Genomic DNA, 20,560 nt, shown 5'->3' with positions numbered 1-20,560 from the left:
GTGGCTTCTGTGTTGCAGAGGATGTCACTGGTTGCTCCTTTGTTCTACTTACAGAATAAGCTGTTCCACGCTAAATCTGCTGTGGCTCCTGTTGCTTGTGAAATCAGCTGGCACACTTTGGTGTCGTAACCGCTAGCATTGAAAAGAACTTGTTCACTCTTGATTAACCTTAGGCTGGCACTCCCGTTGCTGCTGTTGAGGAGGAGTGAAGTGGAGCCGTCTGATGTGAGCAGGCCTGCAGAGAAGATCTGGGAGCCTTGTGGCCCCTGGAAGAGCCATGAAGAGAAGAGAAAAGAGGTGTTGTTCCTGGACAAGCCAGGATGAGAGAGAGGAATAAAGCAAAAGAGCTGGGTTTCACTGGTCTGGTGACACCTTGGGTCAAATGTCACACAATGACCAACACTCATTGGAAAATAATGTCCCTGGGGGAAGTCAAGCTGTGAGCTGTTGTTAGGGATGGAGTTCAAATTGCCTTCTTTTGTTCCACAAAGAAAAGAACATACTGCACAGTCTACATGGTTTTAAATCGGCCGAGTCCCAACACAACTATCCTGTCATACTACACTGTTACAGTGTTACAGTTACAATCTTCTGGTCCTTACCATTCCTACCAAATATCTTAAACAGGTTATGGTTACTGGTCGTGATTTGAATCAGGATGCAGGAGAGACTACAAGAATAAATCTACTAAATCCAAACATACAATAAGGGTGAACTGGAAACATCTGTGGTAGGCCCTTGTTTGGAAGGTCTTTCTCTGGAACAGGAGAGGAAAAGGAGACCTTAGTTGAACGGCCTGGGTGCAAAAACAGAAAGGCAGGGCTGCTTGGGAGGATGACCCAGAGGCCAGGCAGACAGGCAGGAACACTCAGGAGTATGGCTAGACATACAGGTGGAGCCATTTTGGAGGTATGAAGACAGGATCTCAATGGAGATTGAACAAGAGGCTTGTGATGAAGGCAGTATACATACAAAGGTTGAGCTGAAGGGTGACAGTGAAGACTGGTTGTTACAGGAGTTTGAGCTCGAAGGTGATACTGTAGACAGGTCCCCTCAGAAGACTGGGGGTGACAGTGGACCTGTTGGTAGGTGGGGCAGGAGGACAACGGCATACATGGGTCCCCTCTGGAGGCTGAGCAGAGGGGCAAGTCTGTAGGCAGGAAAAGTGGCTGGCACAAGTATATTGTGCTGCAGGTTGGAGGAGAGTCTGAAAGATGGTGAGCAGTGTCAGGGCCAGTCAGCTGGAGGTTGGGCTGGATGTCTGGTTGTGATTTGGCAAGGGACGGAAGACATATAACCAACAGCAGGAGTGGACCAGGTCACCAATGGAATTCAGGAATAGAAGACGGCTAGATCACCTACTGGGGATCAGAAGCAGATGTTGGCCAGATCGCCAACTGATGACATGTCAGCCAGGATGCCTGATTTAGGAACAGGTGAGACGTCAGCCAGATGTCTCACCACTGGGACAGGTCAGGTGTCAACCAGATTAGTCAACTCAGGAACAGACAAGACAATTACCTTGACCCCCAACGCCAGAACAGGTGATGCATCGGCCAGGGTGGATGACTCAGGAACAGAGGAAAGGTACGCTCGGATCCCCAACACTGGAACAGATGAGGCGTCAGCAAAGGATTTTGATTCTGGAACAGACTCAGGAGCAGACTTGGGAACAGACAGGATGTCAACTGGGACCCCTGATGCTGAAACAGGCTGGGGTGGTTGACTCTTGAGCAGACTCAGGAAGAGGGAAGGCATTAACCAGGAAACAGGTTATGTGAAATTTGAGACCAGGAACATGTAGGTGGTTACCTGGCTCAGATTAAGAGAATAGCTGACTGGGAGGCCGACTGAAGGCAGGTATGCTGGTGGCTATCCAACTGGAGTGCTGGATTGAGGCTAGCAGGCACAGGTCTAGCCAACTGGGATGCAGCAGACTCTGGAACAGGATTGTGGCATGTCAACTGGAAAACTGGTTGGGAATACAAGTTTTTCCTGAAAAGTCTTTATTGATTCCTAAAAGTTTATGTGCTGGATATATTTGAATAACTTGATGTCCAGGGCTTTGTTGCGGATGTTGGTCTTTTTTGTGGATGTTAGCCTACATCTGGATTTGCAATGGCATTAGCCATGGTGACTGACATTCAAGGAAGCTCCAGCAGGTTTCTTTGTACTCCTCTATTCCCAATCCTCTCTGTTTTCCAGGGGCTCTGAATTTGTGTTAGTGCCTGTGGGGCTCTTGCTTCAAACTGCTGTGGGTTGTGAATCCACATTACATGGCTATTTGTGGACAAGAAAATGTCCAGTCTGAACAGAAACCCTGCAACACTAAGTTAACTAGTTGAAGTTCTTTCAAATCACGTTAATTTACATACATTCCCTGGGGATACTATGGGGGTGGTATGGCCATTCTTGCTGGTCTGATTCTGTGAAACTAACCTGTTTTCTCACATTCTACCAAAACTATATAATTTGCATACATTTGTTGAGGATACTGTGGGTGTATACAAAGGGAAAAAGTATGAGAGGACGAGAGAGAGACAGTGAGAGGCAGGCTTTATATGATTCAGTTTTGTTCAGGAAGCTGCCAGAGCTGCAGCTTTCTGCAGCTCTCTGAGGATGGAGGTTGAGGATGGAGCAGAACTCTGCTTTCCACTTCTCCTCAACACCTCCTGCAGGAAGCCCACATCTCCTTGGCCTGAAGCTGTTCTCCGTGAAATTGTGCTGTCCTCCATCTCTCTGCTCACTGTAGCTCTCAACCTGCTCGTCATCATCTCAATCTCCCACTTCAGGCACATGAAATTCTCTGCTTCACTTTGAAAACTGAACAGCTTGTGTAGATGTACAAGGAGAATGGTCTTTGAGCTTATTACACTTTGGCACTAGACTTTTTCTCCCTTGCTGACAGTGTTGCATTGCAGTTTGAATTGTGTAAATTTAACCACATGGTAACTTTAGATGTGACAGATCGGAAGACATTTTTTAATAACTTGGGTTTTTATCATTCAGATGTGAGGACTTGTTGGTTTAATGATGTATTTCTTCTCCCTCCAGGCAGCTACACACACCCACTAACATCCTCCTCCTCTCTCTGGCTGTCTCAGACTTTCTCGTGGGCCTCCTGCTGATGCCGGGAGAAATCCTTCGAAACACATCCTGCTGGTTTCTTGGTGATCTGATGTGTTCTCTGTATAATCTTGTATCTTTCATCATTAGCTCTACTTCAGTAGGAGACATGGTGCTCATATCGGTCGACCGTTATGCAGCTATTTGTGACCCTCTGCATTACACCACCAGAGTCACTGAGAGAAGAGTTAAACTGTGTGTTTGTCTGTGTTGGCTCTGTTCTGTTTTCTACAGCAGTGTCTTTGTAAAGGATGACCTGAGTCAACCAGACAGACATAATTCCTGTCATGGAGAATGTGTGATCTTCATTGATTATACTGCAGGAACTGTTGACCTTGTTTTGACCTTTATTGTTCCCATTACTCTCATCATAGTTCTGTACATGAGAGTATTTGTGGTGGCTGTGTCTCAGGCTCGTGCCATGCGCTCTCACATTACAGCTGTCACACTCCAGCGTTCAGTGACTCTAACAAAGAAATCTGAGTTGAAAGCAGCCAGGACTCTTGGTGTTCTTGTAGTTGTTTTTCTAATATGTTTCTGCCCATATTATGGTGTTTCTCTTGCAGGGGACAACTTGCTCAGGAGCTCATTTGCAGTCTTTGCGTTTTATATCTTCGGTCTTAACTCCTGCCTAAACCCTTTAATCTACGCTTTGTTCTACCCCTGGTTTAGAAAAGCTGTTAAACTTGTTATCACTCTGCAGATACTGCAGCCTGGCTCATGTGGGGCCAACATACTGTAGAGACGGTGTGGAGTGACTGTGAACAGACAGTGTGTGAAGTAACTGATATGTTCATGTTGTTCAGTGAGTGAATCATCAAAATTCATACACTGAACATATTACGTATAAATTGTGTGTGAACAAAAACAAGTGTAGAAATGATGTCAGTCACTCTTTGTGTTGCTCTCATTGACAGTTTCACATAACATGTTGCTTTTTCATCGTGGTGTTCAGTATCTTAACGAACTCACAAAGTCAAAAAGTTAACTATACTCCTCTCAAAGTACAAACTCTACAGTTTATGAATATAATAAGAGACATTAGACACCGTTACTCCAGGAATTTAGTGTGTTGCTGTACTCATTGTCAGGGGCATTGTCAACCTGTTGCATCACGCAGTTGTATATCAAACTTCAACTTATAACAGATAGCTCCATTATTTGTCATAGTTTGAATATGTTGTTAATAAAATGTGTCTGTTTGGACACTCACTGGCTGCTGCAGACATCAAACCTGTGTCTTTTCAGTCATTGGTGGTCCTAATGTCTAACAGCCTTTTGTTAAACAGTCTGGTTTTATTTCCATAGGTCACTGATGAGATTTGTGAGCACCATGAACTGTTTTAAGTTTCATGTAATCTGTAAATTGACTTTTGGGGTAGTTGTCATAAAACACAATAGTCTCTCTCAGGAAACCCTTTTCTTTGTAATAAGAAGTATTTCAACACAACACAGCAACAGACCAAGTAGAGGGACATTTTCACGCAAGGCCATAAAACAGCTGCTGTGATCAGTACTTTCTGCCTTTTAAGAAACACACAGGAATTATATAATTTAGCAGTCACACTATTTCTATTGCTTTTGCTTCACAACTCACTTAAAATATTCATATACGTGGGCCATCTGCATTTTACATTGATTATTTAATAACTGTAAAAACAATTTCAACTATTTTCACATCACTAGAAAAACAAGGCAACACCTCTGTCATCCCTGATTAATATTATTTGAGATATTAACTGAAATTTAAATCGTCATATTGAAAACATTAATACTGAATAATGACTTGAATGAATATTTAAATTATCCTTGGGGCACAAGCCTAAAAAGGGGAGGATAGACAATTCACTCAAAATGTACAATCAATATGTTTTCATATCACAAGGAAATTAAGCCAGTCCCTGATTGATATTACTTGAGATACTATCTCCAGATGCATTCAATGCAAAATGATACTGTGCCTCAATCTACACCATTTTTGTACATTAGTAGGTTATCAGTTTTTGTCCATCAGAAATCAACAAAATCATCATATTGAAAATATTCATATTGACTTTATTGAATATTAACATTATCCTCAGGGCACCAACCTAAACTGGGAAGGATAGCTAATTCACTCAAATTGTACAATCAGTTTGTATCTTTGATTAATGATGAAATTAATAACTACAATCAAAATGACCACATCATTACTAAGAAATAGTTGAAGGGTTTAGAGTTCTGCAGAACAGAGGTTGACAACATTCAGTCTTGTGCAACATGAAATTAACCCACAGGTATATTCCAAAACATTTATTTGTAACAAAATGAAAAACACACACACACTGCCTCATCTAGCAAAAATTAGTATGTTCTATGAATTCCTGTGGACCACTGGAGATGGTATCTTTGCACCAAGATACCATCTTTCCTGCACACTGATGATTAAAGTGTTGATATATCCAGTGTGACATAGGTTTACATGTCAGTGTAGGTGTAAGTATATGCACTGAAAGGACTTCAAATGACAGTCAAAATGTTATTTATTAAAAATGGCATCAAATAACAAAGTTTGACATTTTACACCCTTTTAAGTTCATACTGAGCTGAACTGAGTTAAAATGGCCTCTTTTGTGTGAGGAACAAAAGAACATGAACTCTCATCCACCATGATCGTATCTTTGCATCAAAATACTGTTGTTCCTGCAGTTCCTGCACACTGGTGATTTGGGTATTGACATATCCAGTGTGACAAAGATTTAAATGTCAGTGTAGGTGTAAGCATATGCACCGAAAGGACTTCAAATTACTGTTGAAATACTAATTATTAAAGGAAGTGTAAAACATTAAAAATCTGAATTTGACATTTTACTTCTGTTTGAAGTTCTTAATAACAATCACATTAACTAGAGAGATAATTCAGAGTGTGCTATGATGGTGAGGCAGAATGTCACCTATGTGATGGGGAAGAAATTAGTGCTGGGTAGGTGGGAATACACTAATTAGGATCACCTCAATGCTCTGCACAAGCTGTGAACACAGACTCCTGGGTTGGAGCTGAACTGTCCTTTTTGGAGATGCATTGGGTGTGGGTGTAAGGATACTCTGAAGATCCCTGCTCTGCACCTCTACATTGCACAGCAGTATTTGCCCTCCATAGAGTGTCTTATGTAGGGTTGCACTGCCAGGTTACTCCATAGTTTTAGTCAAAGATTTAGAAACCAGAAAGCCAGAGCATCCCATTATTCATGACTGACAGAGGAAAACAAGAATAATCCCAGGTTTCTGTTCAGTACTGTAGCCAGGCTGACAGACAGCTACAGCTCTGTTGATCCATCTATATCTTGAGCTCTCAGTTGTCATGACTTTATGAGCTTCTTTACAAAAGAAATGGTCTCTATTAGAGAAAAAAAATCACCATCTCCTCCCCACAGCTGGCTCAGATGTACTGTCCAGTTCAGCAGCCTCAGAGTCCACTGTAACTGGTCTATATTTTGACTGTTTCTCTCCTGTACATCTCTCTGAGCTCGCTTCAACAGTTTCTTCATCTAAACCATCGACTTGTCTTCTAGACCCCGTTCCAACAAGGCTGTTCAAAGAAGTTTTTCCTTTAATCAACACCTCTATATCAAGTCTGATTAACTTATCTTTGCCTATGTACCACAGGCTTTTAAAGTTGCAGTAATTAAACCTCTACTTAAAAAGCCTACTCTTGATCCTGATGTTTTAGCCAATTATAGACCCATATACAACCTCCCCTTTATTTCCAAAATCCTTGAGAAGGTCATTGCAAACCAGTTATGTGATTATTTGCACAGAAATGGTTTGTTTGAAGATTTTCAGTCAGGTTTTAGAGTCCATCATAGCACAGAAACAGCTCTGGTTAAGGTTACCAATGATCTCCTCATAGCCTCAGACAATGGACTTGTCTCTATACTTGTCCTACTAGATCTTAGTGCTGCATTTGACACCATCGATCATAAGATTTTATTACAGAGACTAGAGCATATTGTCGGCATTAAAGGAACCACACTAAGCTGGTTTAAATCATATTTGTCAGATAGACTCCAGTTTGTTCATGTTAATAATGACTGTTCTTTGCACAACAAAGTTAGTCTTGGAGTTCTTCAAGGTTCTGCGCTAGGACCAATACTCTTCACTCTTTATAAACTTCGTCTAGGAAATATTATTAGGAAGCACCAGATAAATTTCCATTGTTATGCAGATGACACCCAGCTGTACTTTTTCATGAAGCCAGGTGTGACTAACCAGGTACCCAAGCTTCAGGTGTGTCTTAAGGACATAAAAACCTGAATGACCAATAATTTTTTGCTCTTTAATTCAGACAAAACTGAAGTAATAGTACTTGGCCCAAAACACCTCAGAGACACACTATGTGATAATATACTGACATTACCTTGGCCTCCAGTGCTACAGTCAGAAACCTTGGTGTCATTTTTGACCAGGACTTGTCCTTTACTTCTCATATAAAGCAAGTCTCTAGGACAGCCTTCTTCCACCTGCACAATATTGCAAAAATCAGACCCATTCTGTGTCTAAAGGAAGCTGAAAAGCTAGTTCATGCATTTGTTACCTCAAGACTGGACTACTGTAACTCTTTATTGTCAGGATGTCCCAAAAATTCAGTGAGAAGCCTCCAATTGATCCAAAATGTGGCAGCACGAGTACTGAAAGGAACTAGGAAACGAGATCACATCTCTCCTGTGTTAGCATCTCTGCATTGGCTCCCTGTAAAATCCAGGATAGAATTTAAAATCCTCCTTCTCACCTACAAAGCCATTAATGGTCAGGCACCATCGTACCTTGGAGAGCTTATAGTTCCCTATTTTCCCAATAGGACACTTTCCTCTCTAAACGCAGGTCCACTTGTTGCTCCTATAGTCTGTAAGAGCAGAATGGGGGGCAGAGCCTTCAGCTATCAGGCTCCTCTCCTGTGGAACCAGCTCCCAGTGTGGGTTCGGGAGGAAGACCCCCTCTCTACCTTTAAGGTCAGGCTTCAAACTGTCCTCTTTGATAAAGCTTATAGTTAGGGCTGGCTTGGATATGACCTGAACCATCCCTTAGTTATGCTGCTATAGAGCTCGACCTCTGGGGGATTCCCATGATGCACTGGACTCTCTCTCTCTCTCTCTCTCTCTCTCTCTCTCTCTTTCTCGACTACTTTATGCCATTAACTTTACATTTTTTTCTCTCTCCTGTAGTTTGTGCTTCTCCTCTCTCTCTCTCCCTCTCTCTGTCCTCATTCTGCAGGTATCTCTGTTTCTGGAGCAGCAGGATCCAGATCCACCACGACTCATCATTACTATTAACCACTGTTATCTGTCATTATTATTGATAACACCATTACCTACACAGCTGTTCCTAATCTCTCTCTCTCTCTCTTTTCTCCTCTCTCATCCCCCCACCCCCTCTTTCTCCTCTTAGACCCAACAGGTCAAGGCAGACGGCTGCCCACCCAGAGCCCGATTCAGTCGGAGGTTTTTTCCTGTTAAAAGGGAGTTTTTCTTCCCCCCTGTCACCAAGCGCTTGGTCTTTGTGGGAACTGGTGAGTTTGTCTCTATAACAAAGTAAGGTCTCAGCCTTACCCCATAAAGTGCGTTGAGATAATGTATATTATGATTTGTCGCTTTACAAATAAAATTGAATTGAATTGAAAACTGTGTGATTGGGTGGGGTGGCCTGCTTAATCTTAACTTGACTGATGGTTTCTTACTTTACATCTATGCAAGTCATGGGCTGAACATAAACACCCTGTCTGAACTTAAGCTAGTTCTATGGTGTACTTGGTACCAGAGTACCCTAGGCCAAAGATAGTTGATTGACTTTGTAGTTGTATCATCAGATTTACAGCCGTATATTGTGGATACTCAGGTGAAGACAGGAGAATCCATATATATGAATATCTTCCCTCCTTGCAACCATTATGTCAAACAACACCATATCACACCCATGTCACCATATACCTTAATATATACTTAATAAATACAGCCTTTACGACTTTCTAGTAAACCCAAACATATATCCATAATGAACTTTAAAAATCTGGGTAGGCCCATGTCTGCAAGGTCTTTATCTCCCACCTTTGTAAGTATTTTCCAGGCATTCATAAAGGTTGGAGAGATGGAATCTGAGCAGGCCATTGTCAAAGCCTGCATTGTGGAGTCAGCTGCTCATTGTTGTGGTCACAGGGTTGTCATGGCAGCACTGGAGGACACAGGTGGTGAAGAAGGAGGACTTTCAGACTTGGTTTGGCCCAGGGGTCTGCTAAAGTAACACAAAGATACTAGGAGGCCAGATGGCCTGCAGCTTAAGGGGTTGCTGAAACAAAGTACGGGTTGGGTAGGAGTTTTGGGAAGGTCATGCAGAAGGACTTTTAGATGGCCTCAAGGAAGCTCTGGCAAGCCGTGATGGCTTAGACTGAGAACTTCTGACCCTGACTGGGGAATGCCTACATCTGTGGAGGAGGGATAGTTGGAAGAGTGGAGAGACAGAGTATTACCAGATAGTTGTAGTCAACAAAGAGCTGAGCCAGCTCTTGATTTAAAAGTCAATCAATGTTCCAGCCTTAACTTATGTTATGAGCTTTGAGTACTGACAAAAACAGTGAGATCACAGACACAAGTGGCTGAAATGAGTTTCCTCCACAGGGTAGCTGGGCTCACCCTTAACAAGCTCAGACATCTCAAGGGATCTTGGAATAAAACCACTGGAGCTTGGAGTAGACCATTGGTCTTTCATGTTGATAGAAACATGTTCTGTAGGTCCTTAATGCATCCCTTTCCTCCAGTTGTGTTCCCAACTATTTCAGGTTGCCAGTGAAGTCTCTGAGTACATTCTTTAATAGTTGTGAGTGAATTAGCATCTGATAATACACCCACTACCTTGGCCAACCTTCTTGTGATGTTTACCAGTCAACATGGCTGGCGTTGTTCTCACCTTGAGTCTTTCTGTGTGTGTGTCACATACAGGTGTGTAGTTGAAATTAAAATGAAGGCTGAGTTTGAATATGGGTGTTGTCCGACCATTTTCAATTGGATTACACCAGCCGTGACTCCTGTCAACATGTTGACCATCCAACCCATGAGTTCTGTGTGCTAAGTACTCATTGGTCATTGCAAAATGGTCTTTAGTTTAGCCTGAATTCAGTCCAAGCCTCCAAAGAAAATTTGTGACCCAAACTTTTGTGTTGAGCCCTCAGTGATAATCTTTTTTTTTTTTTTTTTTTTTTTTGCCAGTTTTGGAAGGTGGAAGAGAGGCTGTGAATTCTGTGTTGACCATAAAAAATGCCTGCAGTATGGCCTGGCTGTATTTCAGTCAAATAGGCATAATCTTCATAATCTTCAGCTTGAACCTCAGGCTGAGGTTAAACATGCTTTCCACTTCCACTTCTTTCATTGATCTTTTTTTATCTGCAGTTAAACAATGTAAAACTTTGGAGGTTGGACTCTGACTTACAAAATAATGTTCAATAAAAAAATTAAATAAAATGAGTCTGATTCTGTGAAACTAACCTGTTCTTTCACATTCTACCAAAACTATATAATTTGCATACATTTGTTGGGGATACTGTGGGTGTATACAAAGGGAAAACGTATGAGAGGAGGAGAGAGAGACAGTGAGAGGCAGGCTTTATATGACTCAGTTTTGTTCAGGAAGCTGCCAGAGCTGCAGCTCTCTGAGGATGGAGGTTGAGGATGGAGCAGAACTCTGCTTTCCACTTCTCCTCAACACCTCCTGCAGGAAGTCCACATCTCCTTGGCCTGAAGCTGTTCTCCGTCACATTGTGCTGTCCTCCATCTCTCTGCTCACTGTAGCTCTCAACCTGCTCGTCATCATCTCAATCTCCCACTTCAGGCACATGAACTTCTCTGCTTCACTTTGAAAACTGAACAGCTTGTGTAGATGTACAAGGAGAATGCGCTTTGAGCTTATTACACTTTGGCAATAGACTTAGATTCTCCCTTGCTGACAGTGTTGCATTGTAGTTTGAATTGTGTAAATTTAACCACATGGTAACTATGATGTGGCAGATCAGAAGACACTTAAATAACGTGGGTTGTGTTGTCATTCAGATATGAGGACTTGTTGGTTTAATGATGTATTTCTTCTCCCTCCAGGCAGCTCCACACACCCACTAACATCCTCCTCCTCTCTCTGGCTGTCTCAGACTTTCTCGTGGGCCTCCTGCTGATGCCGGGAGAAATCCTCCAAAACACAACCTGCTGGTTTCTTGGTGATCTGATGTGTTATCTCTATATCTATGTGTCCTTCATCATTACCTCAACTTCAGTAGGAGACATGGTGCTCATATCGGTCGACCGTTATGCAGCTATTTGTGACCCTCTGCATTACACCACCAGAGTCACTGAGAGAAGAGTTAAACTGTGTGTGTGTCTGTGTTGGCTCTGTTCTGTTTTCTACAGCAGTGTCTTTGTAAAGGATGACCTGAGTCAACCAGACAGACATAATTCCTGTCATGGAGAATGTGTGATTGTCATTGATTATACTGCAGGAACTGTTGACCTTGTTCTGATCTTTATCCTTCCCATTACTCTCATCATAGTTCTGTACATGAGAGTATTTGTGGTGGCTGTGTCTCAGGCTCGTGCCATGCGCTCTCACATTACAGCTGTCACACTCCAGCGTTCAGTGACTCTAACAAAGAAATCTGAGTTGAAAGCAGCCAGGACTCTTGGTGTTCTTGTAGTTGTTTTTCTAATATGTTTCTGTCCATATTATGGTGTTTCTCTTGCAGGGGACAACTTGCTAAATAGCTCATTTGCGTTCTTATTGTTTTATATCTTCTATTTTAACTCCTGTCTAAATCCTATAATCTACACCTTGTTCTATCCCTGGTTTAGAAAAGCTGTTAAACTTGTTATCACTCTGCAGATTCTGCAGCCTGGCTCCCGTGAGGCCAACATACTGTAGAGAGGCTGTGGAGAGACTGAGGTGACACCTGGTCTGTGAAGAAAATGAAAGGGACAATATGAAGTGTAAATTGTATGTAAACAAAAACATCTATTTTAATCATGTTGTTTAGTAAGTGAATTCACAAAATCAAAAAGTTAAAATATACCCTGACATATGCCCCTCTCAACCTACAAACTCCACAACATATGATTATAAGAAAGAGTCTGAGACATTGTTATTTCAAGTACTTAGGATGTTGCTGTACTCATTTTCAGTTTCACATGACCTGTTTCATGATCAAGTAATACTTCCATTTTATATGTAATTATCTAAATCAGTTGTATGATCAATATGGTCTGTGTCTCTGTTTGGACACTCACTGGCTGCTGCAGATATCAAACCTGTGTCTTCTCACTTATTGATAGTCCTAAGGCTCATATTCAGCTTTGGGTTAGACAGTAGGGTTTTATTTCCAAAGGTCATTGATAAGAGATGTAACCACCTGGACTGCTTTAAGACAATTGCCCAGGTTCATTTAATGTGTGAATTGACCTACAGGATAATTATCAACATGTAATACATCGTCTCTCTTAGAAAACCTTTTTCTTTTTAACAAAAAGCATTTCAACACAACCTGTCAACAGAGCTACTGGAGGAACACAGCTTCTGTGTTCAGTGCTTTATGTCATTTAAGAGGGACACACACCAATTATCAAATTGATCATTGACAGTGTTTTATTGCTTTTGCTCCACAATGCTGTTACAACATTTGTTTCCTTGGGTCAACTGTATTTTTGATTTTCATTTACTATTTTAAAATTTTAAACACAACTGTTTTCAAATCACACAAAAATAAACCAATATCCCTGCCATCATAATTTGAGATTTTACCTCAAGATATATTCAAAATGACACTGTGCCTAACTCCACATCATCTTGTTTAACAAGAGTAAACAACTGCAGATGGTTAAAGGGAGCATAAGGCATCAAAAACCTTTAAGTTTTACAGCCCTTTCAAGTTCATAATAATAATCACAATAACTAAAGACATGAATAAAAGTGTGCTATGATGATGAAATGGAATGATATGTCTGTGGTGAGGAAGTCGTCAGTGCTGGGTGGATGAAGTCAGTCCTGGGTTGTACAGTGTCTTATGTAAGGTAACAGTCAAAGTGCAGATTGGTTTCTCCATAGTTTTGGTCATTGACTGAGACATCTAAGTGTGTTTGGGTTGGATGGCCTGTTTAATCTGAATGTGAGTGATGGTTTCTTAGTTGACAAAAGAGCTATTCGGGCTTGTCTGAGCATAAGCTGGTTCAGTGATGTACTTGGTATCAGAGTACCCAAGGCTAAAGATAGTTAAACAACTGGTATTATTGATTCTATATTGACAGGAGAAACCATATATGGCAATTATAACATTTAAAATATTATTATTAAAAAATATTAATAATAAATCTAAAATTAATTGAAGTTTTCCTTGGGGCACCATCCTAAAGCAAGAGAGGATAGCCAGTGTTGTACAGCCCAGTAAACAAAAGAAACTACTAAAGACAGCTGAAGATTGCCGCTGGGGGGGGGGGGGGGGGGGTTGAATTTCTTTGTTTAGACCAGTTCCTGTAGTCTAAAGGGTGCAGGGTTAAATGCAAGTTGGCTGCATGTAAATTGTAGTACTGGGAGGTGCTAGAAGTCACATGTCACACAGTCACCAACACACACTGGTCAAAATATCCCTTGGGGCAGTCAAGGTGTTAACGTGAAGGATTGTCATGGGTGGAGTTCAAATGGCCTTCTTTTGCTCCATTTTGACAGGAATGAGCCCCAACACAACAATCCAACCATTTCATACCCAGGTTTCTGAATACCTAAATAAAAGAAGAAAAAGAGAGCCTTTGGGTCAGGAAACAAGGAGGAGCTGAAGAATGCACAGAGGGAGCTGAGGAGAGCGATCAGTGAAAGGAAGAACAGCTACAGCAGGAGGATGGAGAACCAGCTGCAGCTGAACAACGTCAGAGGAGCCTGGAGGGGCCTTAAAACCATCCCAGGCTACAAGGGACCCAACTCCCAGCCTGTAGGGGACAGGAAGTTGGCAGATGACCTGAATCACCTCTACAATAGATTTGATCAGTCATCTGCCCCTCCACCCATCCTGTCCTCCCTGCTGCAGCCACCACTGTCTGGGCCCCCTGTGGATTGCCCCATCCCCACCTCAGCTCCACTTCACACATCACTCAGCTCATGGTTACCCCGTACTTCCACCTCATTCCCTGTCCACTGCCCTTCCCCCTCGACCACCACCTTAAGCACACAGTCACCCTGCTCCAATCTGTCCCTCACAATAAACCAGATGAGGAGGGAATTCAGGAGAATCGAGCCAAAGAAAGCAACTGGTCCTCAGGGCATCAGCTCAAGGCTCCTGAAGTCCTGTGCAGACCAACTGTGCAGGATAGTCGAGCACATCTTCAACCTGAGCCTGAAGCTGGAGAGAGTGCCACAGCTGTGGAAGACATCCTATGTGGTACCGGTGCCGAAGACACCCCACCCCAAGGACCTCAACAGCTACAGGCTGGTGGCACTGACATCCCACCTGATGAAGACCCTGGAGTGGCTGGTCCTTGTTCATCCTCGGCACCTGGTGAGCCCATCACTGGATGCCCACCACTTCAGTTCACCTACCAGCCTGGCATTGGTGTAGACGACGCCATCATCTTCCTCCTACAATGATCCCTCTCTCACCTGGAAAAGGCTTTGACCACTGTGAGAATCATGTTCTTTGATTTCTCCAGTGCTTTCAATACCACCCAACCCACGATGAGGGACAAGTTGGAGTGCACAGGAGTGGACCACCACCTCACCACATGGATCCTTGACTACCTCACCAACCGGCCACAGTATGTGAGGATCCAGGACTGTGTGTCTGACAGGGTCATCTGCAGTACAGGGGCCCCGCAGGGAATGGTTCTGGCTCTGTTCCTGTTCACCCTCTACACTGCAGACTTCTCCAACAACTCCACCAACTACCATCTGCAAAAGTTATCTGATGACTCTGCAATTGTCGACCTCATTGCTGATGGGGAAGAGAGAGTACAGAGAACTGACCCAGGACTTTGTGAACTGGTTGCTGCAGAACCACCTCCAGATCAATGCGGGGAAAACCAAGGAACTGGTGGTGGATTTCAACAAGCACAAATACTCTCAAACCACACCAGTGAACATCCAGGGAATGGACATTGACATTGTGGACTCTTATAAGTACCTGGGTGTTCACCTGAACAACAAAGTGGACTGCACTGACAACACACATGCTCTTTACAAAAAAGGACAGAGCAGGCTGTACCTGCTCTGGAGACTCAGGTCTTTTGGGGTGCAGGGGGCACTCCTGAAGACCTTTTATGACTCTGTGGTGGCATCAGCCATCTTCTACAGTGTGGTCTGCTGGGGCAGCAGGATCTCCACTGCTTACAGGAGGAGACTCAACAGGCTGATCACAAAGGCCAGCTCTGTCCTGGGATGCCCCCTGGACCCAGTGGAGGTAGTGGGTGACAGGAGAATGGTGGCGAAGCTATCATCCCTGTTGGAGAACACTTCCCACTCCATGCAGGACACTCTGACAGCACAGTGTGTGAAGGAGAGATACCACAAGACTTTCCTTCCAGCTGCTGTCAACCTCACGCATCTGTGCAAAACGCTGCTACTGTTGCTGTAAATATATCATTTTTTGTATCTATATATGTTGTATGTTATTATATTGTTATTATTTGTCTTTCCTAAATATCTTTTATTGCAGTTTCTTTGCAGCTTTCCTGTTCTCTGCACTGCCACTTTGCTGCTGTTACACTGGGAATTTCCCCACTGTGGGACTAATAAAGGCGAATAGATTTTTCAACAACAGCAGGTTATATCTGCACTGGTGGTGAGTTGAATAAGGATGCAGGAGAGACTGCAAGAATAAACCTACAAAACCCAAACATGAAACAAGGGTGAATTGGAAACATCTGGGGTAAGCCCTTGTTCGGAAGCTCATTCTCTGGAACAAGAGAGGAAAGGGAGACCTTAGGCGAACACCCTGGAGGAAAAAACAGAAAGGCAGGGCTCTTTGACAGGATGACCCAGAGGCAAGGCAAACAGGCAGGACCACTCAGGAGTATGGCCAGACATACAGGTGGAGCCATTTTGGAGGGATGAAGATAAGAGCTCACTGGAGGTTGAACAAGAGGCTTGTGATGAAGTCAGTATACATCAAAAGGTTGAACTGGAGGGTGACAGTGAAGATTGGTTGTCACAGGAGTTTGAGCTGGAGGGGGATGCTGTGGACGAATGCATGAGTCCCCTCTGGAGACTTAGCAGAGGGGCAAGTCTGTAGGCAGATCCCCTTGGAAGACTGAGCCAGAGAAGAGCCCCCTCTACAGGATGAAGAGGAAGCCGGTATCGCAGATGGAGACCGGCAACAATACTGGAGGTCGGAAAAGTAGCTGGCACCAGTACATTGTGCTGCAGGTTGGAGGAGAGTCTGATTGCTGGTGAGCAGAGTCGGGACCAGTCAGCTGGAGGTTAGGCTAAATGTCTAGTTGTGGTTCGGCAGGGATGGAAGACTTGGAACCAGCAGCAAGAGTGGACCAGGTCATCAATGGGAAATCAGGAATAGAAGATGGTTAGATCACCTACTGGGGATCAGAAGAAGATGTTGGCCAGACCACCACTGGGACAGATAAGGTGTCAACCAGATTAGTCAATTCAGGAAAAGACAAGATGCTGACCTTGACCCCCAACGCCAGAACAGGTGATGCATCGGCCAGGGTGGATGACTCAGGAACAGAGGAAAGGTACGCTCGGATCCCCAACACTGGAACAGATGAGGCGTCAGCAAAGGATTTTGATTCTGGAACAGACTCAGGAGCAGACTTGGGAACAGATGGGATGTCAACTGGGACCACTGATGCTGAAACAGGCTGGGGTGGTCGACTCTTGAGAAGACTCAGGAAGAGGGGAGGCATTAACCAGGAAACAGGTTATGTGAAATTTGAGACCAGGAACATGTAGGTGGTTACCTGGCTCAGATTAAGAGAATAGCTGACTGGGAGGCCGACTGAAGGCAGGTATGCTGGTGGCTATCCAACTGGAGTGCTGGATTGAGGCTAGCAGGCACAGGTCTAGCCAACTGGGATGCAGCAGACTCTGGACCAGGATTGTGGCATGTCAACTGGAAGACTGGCTGGGAATACAAGTTTTTCCTGAAACATCTTTGCTGATTTCTTAATGTTTATGTGCTGGATATATTTGAATAACTTCAAATGAGATGCAAGGGAGCTGCTGTAGATTTCTTCGTACTTCTCCATTCTCGAACCCCTCTGTTTCTTCCAAAGGCTCTGAATTTGCCTGTGGGGCTCTTGCTTCAAACTGCTGTGGGTTGTGAATCCACATTACATGGCTATTTGGGGACAAGAAAATTTCCAGTCTGAACAGAAAACCTGCAACACTAAGTTAACTTGTTGACGTTCTTCCAAATTAGAAAAATTTACATATATTCCTTGGGGATACTATGGGGGTGGTATGGCCATTCTTGCTGGTTCTCCACCCAATGGTGCCTCAGTACAAAGGGACAAGAGAGTGCAGAGAATGAAAAGAGAGAGAGAGAGACAGTGAGAGGCAGGCTTTATATGACTCAGTTTTGTTCAGGAAGCTGCCAGAGCTGCAGCTCTCTGCAGCTCTCTGAGGATGGAGGTTGAGGATGGAGCAGAACTCTGCTTTCCACTTCTCCTCAACACCTCCTGCAGGAAGCCCACATCTCCTTGGCCTGAAGCTGTTCTCCGTCAAATTGCGCTGTCCTCCATCTCTCTGCTCACTGTAGCTCTCAACCTGCTCGTCATCATCTCAATCTCCCACTTCAGGCAGATGAACTTTTAAGTTAAACTATATTTTTTATTTTTTACTTTATTTTTTATTTATTATAACTTTGAAAACTGAACAGCTTGTGTAGATGCACAAGGAGAATGGTCTTTGAGCTTATTGCACTTTGGCTCTAGACTTAGATTCTATCTTGCTGACAGTGTTGAATTGTAGTTTGAATTGTGCAAACTTAACTATACAGTAACTATAGATCAGAAGACATTTTTAATAACTTTGATTGTCATTCAGATATGAGGACTTGTTGGTTTAATGATGTATTTCTTCTCCCTCCAGGCAGCTCCACACACCCACTAACATCCTCCTCCTCTCTCTGGCTGTCTCAGACTTTCTCGTGGGCCTCCTGCTGATGCCAGTAGAAATCCTCCGAAACACAGCCTGCTGGTTTCTTGGTGATCTGATGTGTTCTCTGTGTAATTTTGTGTCTTTCATCATTACCTCGACTTCAGTAGGAGACATGGTGCTCATATCGGTCGACCGTTATGCAGCTATTTGTGACCCTCTGCATTACACCACCAGAGTCACTGAGAGAAGAGTTAAACTGTGTGTTTGTCTGTGTTGGCTCTGTTCTGTTTTCTACAGCAGTCTCATTGTAAAGGATGACCTGAGTCAACCAGACAGACATAATTCCTGTCATGGAGAATGTGTGATTTTCATTGATTATACAACAGGAACTGTTGACCTTGTTTTGACCTTTATTGTTCCCATTACTCTCATCATAGTTCTGTACATGAGAGTATTTGTGGTGGCTGTGTCTCAGGCTCGTGCCATGCGCTCTCACATTACAGCTGTCACACTCCAGCATTCAGTGACTCTAACAAAGAAATCTGAGTTGAAAGCAGCCAGGACTCTTGGTGTTCTTGTAGTTGTTTTTCTCATATGTTTCTGCCCATATTATGGTGTTTCTCTTGCAGGGGACAACTTGCTCAATAGCTCATCTTCATCCTTTGTGCTCTATATCTTCTATTTTAACTCCTGTCTAAATCCTATAGTCTACGCTTTGTTCTACCCCTGGTTTAGAAAAGTTATCAAACTTGTTGTCACCCTGCAGATACTGCAGCCTGGCTCCCGTGAGGCCAACATACTGTAGAGAGGCTGCGGAGAGACTGAGATGACACCTGGTCTGTGGACAAAGTAACTGACATGTTTTCATGTTGTTCAGTGAGTGAATCATCAAAATTCAAACAGTGAACATATTAAGTATAAATTGCATGTGAACAAAAACACCTGTAGAAATGATGTCAGTCACTCTTTGTGTTGCTCTCATTGACAGTTTCACATAACATGTTGCTTTTTCATCGTGTTGTTAAGTATCTTAACTAACTCAAAAAGTCAAAAAGTTTACTATACTCCTCTCAAAGTAAACACTGTACAGTTTATGAATATAACAAGAGACATTAGACATTGTTACTCCAGGAGCTAAGTACGTTGCTGTACTCATTGTCAGGGGCATTGTCAACCTGTTGCATAAAGCAGTTGCATACTTCAACTTACAACAGATAGCTCCATTATTTGTCATAGTTTGAATATGTTGTTAATAAAATGTGTCTGTTTGGACACTCACTGGCTGCTGCAGACATCAAACCTGTGTCTTTTCAGTCATTGGTGGTCCTAATGCCTATTTTCAGCCTTTAGTTAGACAGTAGGGTTTTATTTTTATAGGTCAGTGATGAAAGTTGTAAGCACTAAGAACTGTTTTAAGTTTCATGTTATCTGTAAATTGACTTTGGGATGGTTGTCAACATGTAATACACAATAGTCTCTCTTAGGAAACCCATTTATTTGTAGTAAGAAGTATTTCAACACAACACAGCAACGGACCAAGTAGAGGTAAATTTTTACTTAAATATTAAAATTATCCTCAAGGCACCAACCTAAACTGGGAAGGATAGCGAATTCACTCAAATTGTACAATCAGTTTATATCGTTGATTAAAGATGAAATCAATAACTACAATCAAAATGATCATATTAGTACTAAGAAGTAGTTGAAGGGTTTGGAGTTCTGCAGAACTAAGGTTGGCAGCATTCAATCTTGTGCAACATAAGATAAACCCACAGGTATATTCCAAAACATTTACAGTGCATCCGGAAAGTATTCACAGGCCTTCACTTTTTCCACATTTTGTTATATTACAGCCTTATTCCAAAATGGATTAAATTCATTTTTTACCTCAAAATTCTACACACAATACCCCATAATGACAAAGTGAAAAAGGCTGCTTGAAATTTTTGCAAATATATTAAAAATAAAAACAAAAAAAAAACAAAACAAAATTCAAATTCACACCCTTTGCCATGACACACAAAATTGAGCTCAGGTGCATCCTGTTTCCACTGATCATTCTTCAGATGTTTCTACAACTTGATTGGAGTCCACCTGTGGTAAATTCAGTTGATTGGACAAGATTTGGAAAGGCACACACCTGTCTATATAAGGTCCCATAGTGGACAGTGCATGTCAGAGCACAAACCAAGCCATGAAGTCCAAGGAATTGTCTGTAGACCTCTGAGACAGGATGGTATCGAGGCACAGATCTGGGAAAGGGTACAGAAAAATTTCTGCAGAATTGAAGGTCCCAATGAGCACAGTGGCCTCCGTCATCTGTAAATGCAAG

The 20,560-nt window shown here is 42.8% G+C and overlaps 3 protein-coding genes across 3 annotated transcripts; all 3 read left to right on the top strand.

Moving 5' to 3' along the window:
* The first annotated feature begins 2,127 nt into the window (after positions 1-2,127).
* LOC139614999 (trace amine-associated receptor 13c-like) lies at positions 2,128-7,031 on the top strand. Its single transcript, XM_071472748.1, has 2 exons — positions 2,128-2,792; positions 3,055-7,031. The coding sequence occupies exons 1-2, from the start codon at positions 2,620-2,622 to the stop codon at positions 3,866-3,868; spliced, it is 987 nt and encodes a 328-aa protein (XP_071328849.1). The 5' UTR covers positions 2,128-2,619; the 3' UTR covers positions 3,869-7,031.
* Positions 7,032-10,091: 3,060 nt separating this feature from the next.
* Positions 10,092-13,515, top strand: LOC139614909 (trace amine-associated receptor 13c-like). Its single transcript, XM_071472584.1, has 2 exons — positions 10,092-10,980; positions 11,244-13,515. Exons 1-2 carry the CDS (start codon positions 10,760-10,762, stop codon positions 12,055-12,057), a joined length of 1,035 nt encoding a protein of 344 aa, XP_071328685.1. The 5' UTR covers positions 10,092-10,759; the 3' UTR covers positions 12,058-13,515.
* A 4,053-nt stretch (positions 13,516-17,568) lies between these two features.
* On the top strand, positions 17,569-20,285 carry LOC139614911 (trace amine-associated receptor 13c-like). Its single transcript, XM_071472585.1, has 2 exons — positions 17,569-17,927; positions 18,220-20,285. Exons 1-2 carry the CDS (start codon positions 17,755-17,757, stop codon positions 19,031-19,033), a joined length of 987 nt encoding a protein of 328 aa, XP_071328686.1. The 5' UTR covers positions 17,569-17,754; the 3' UTR covers positions 19,034-20,285.
* Positions 20,286-20,560: the final 275 nt, after the last annotated feature.

This window comes from Trachinotus anak, unplaced genomic scaffold, assembly GCF_046630095.1.
Source record: "Trachinotus anak isolate AG129_WGS33_773 ecotype Australia unplaced genomic scaffold, CSIRO_AGI_Tana_v1 ptg000039l, whole genome shotgun sequence".
NCBI classification, from domain to species: domain Eukaryota; kingdom Metazoa; phylum Chordata; class Actinopteri; order Carangiformes; family Carangidae; genus Trachinotus; species Trachinotus anak.
This window is presented reverse-complemented; position numbering and strand designations above follow the sequence as displayed.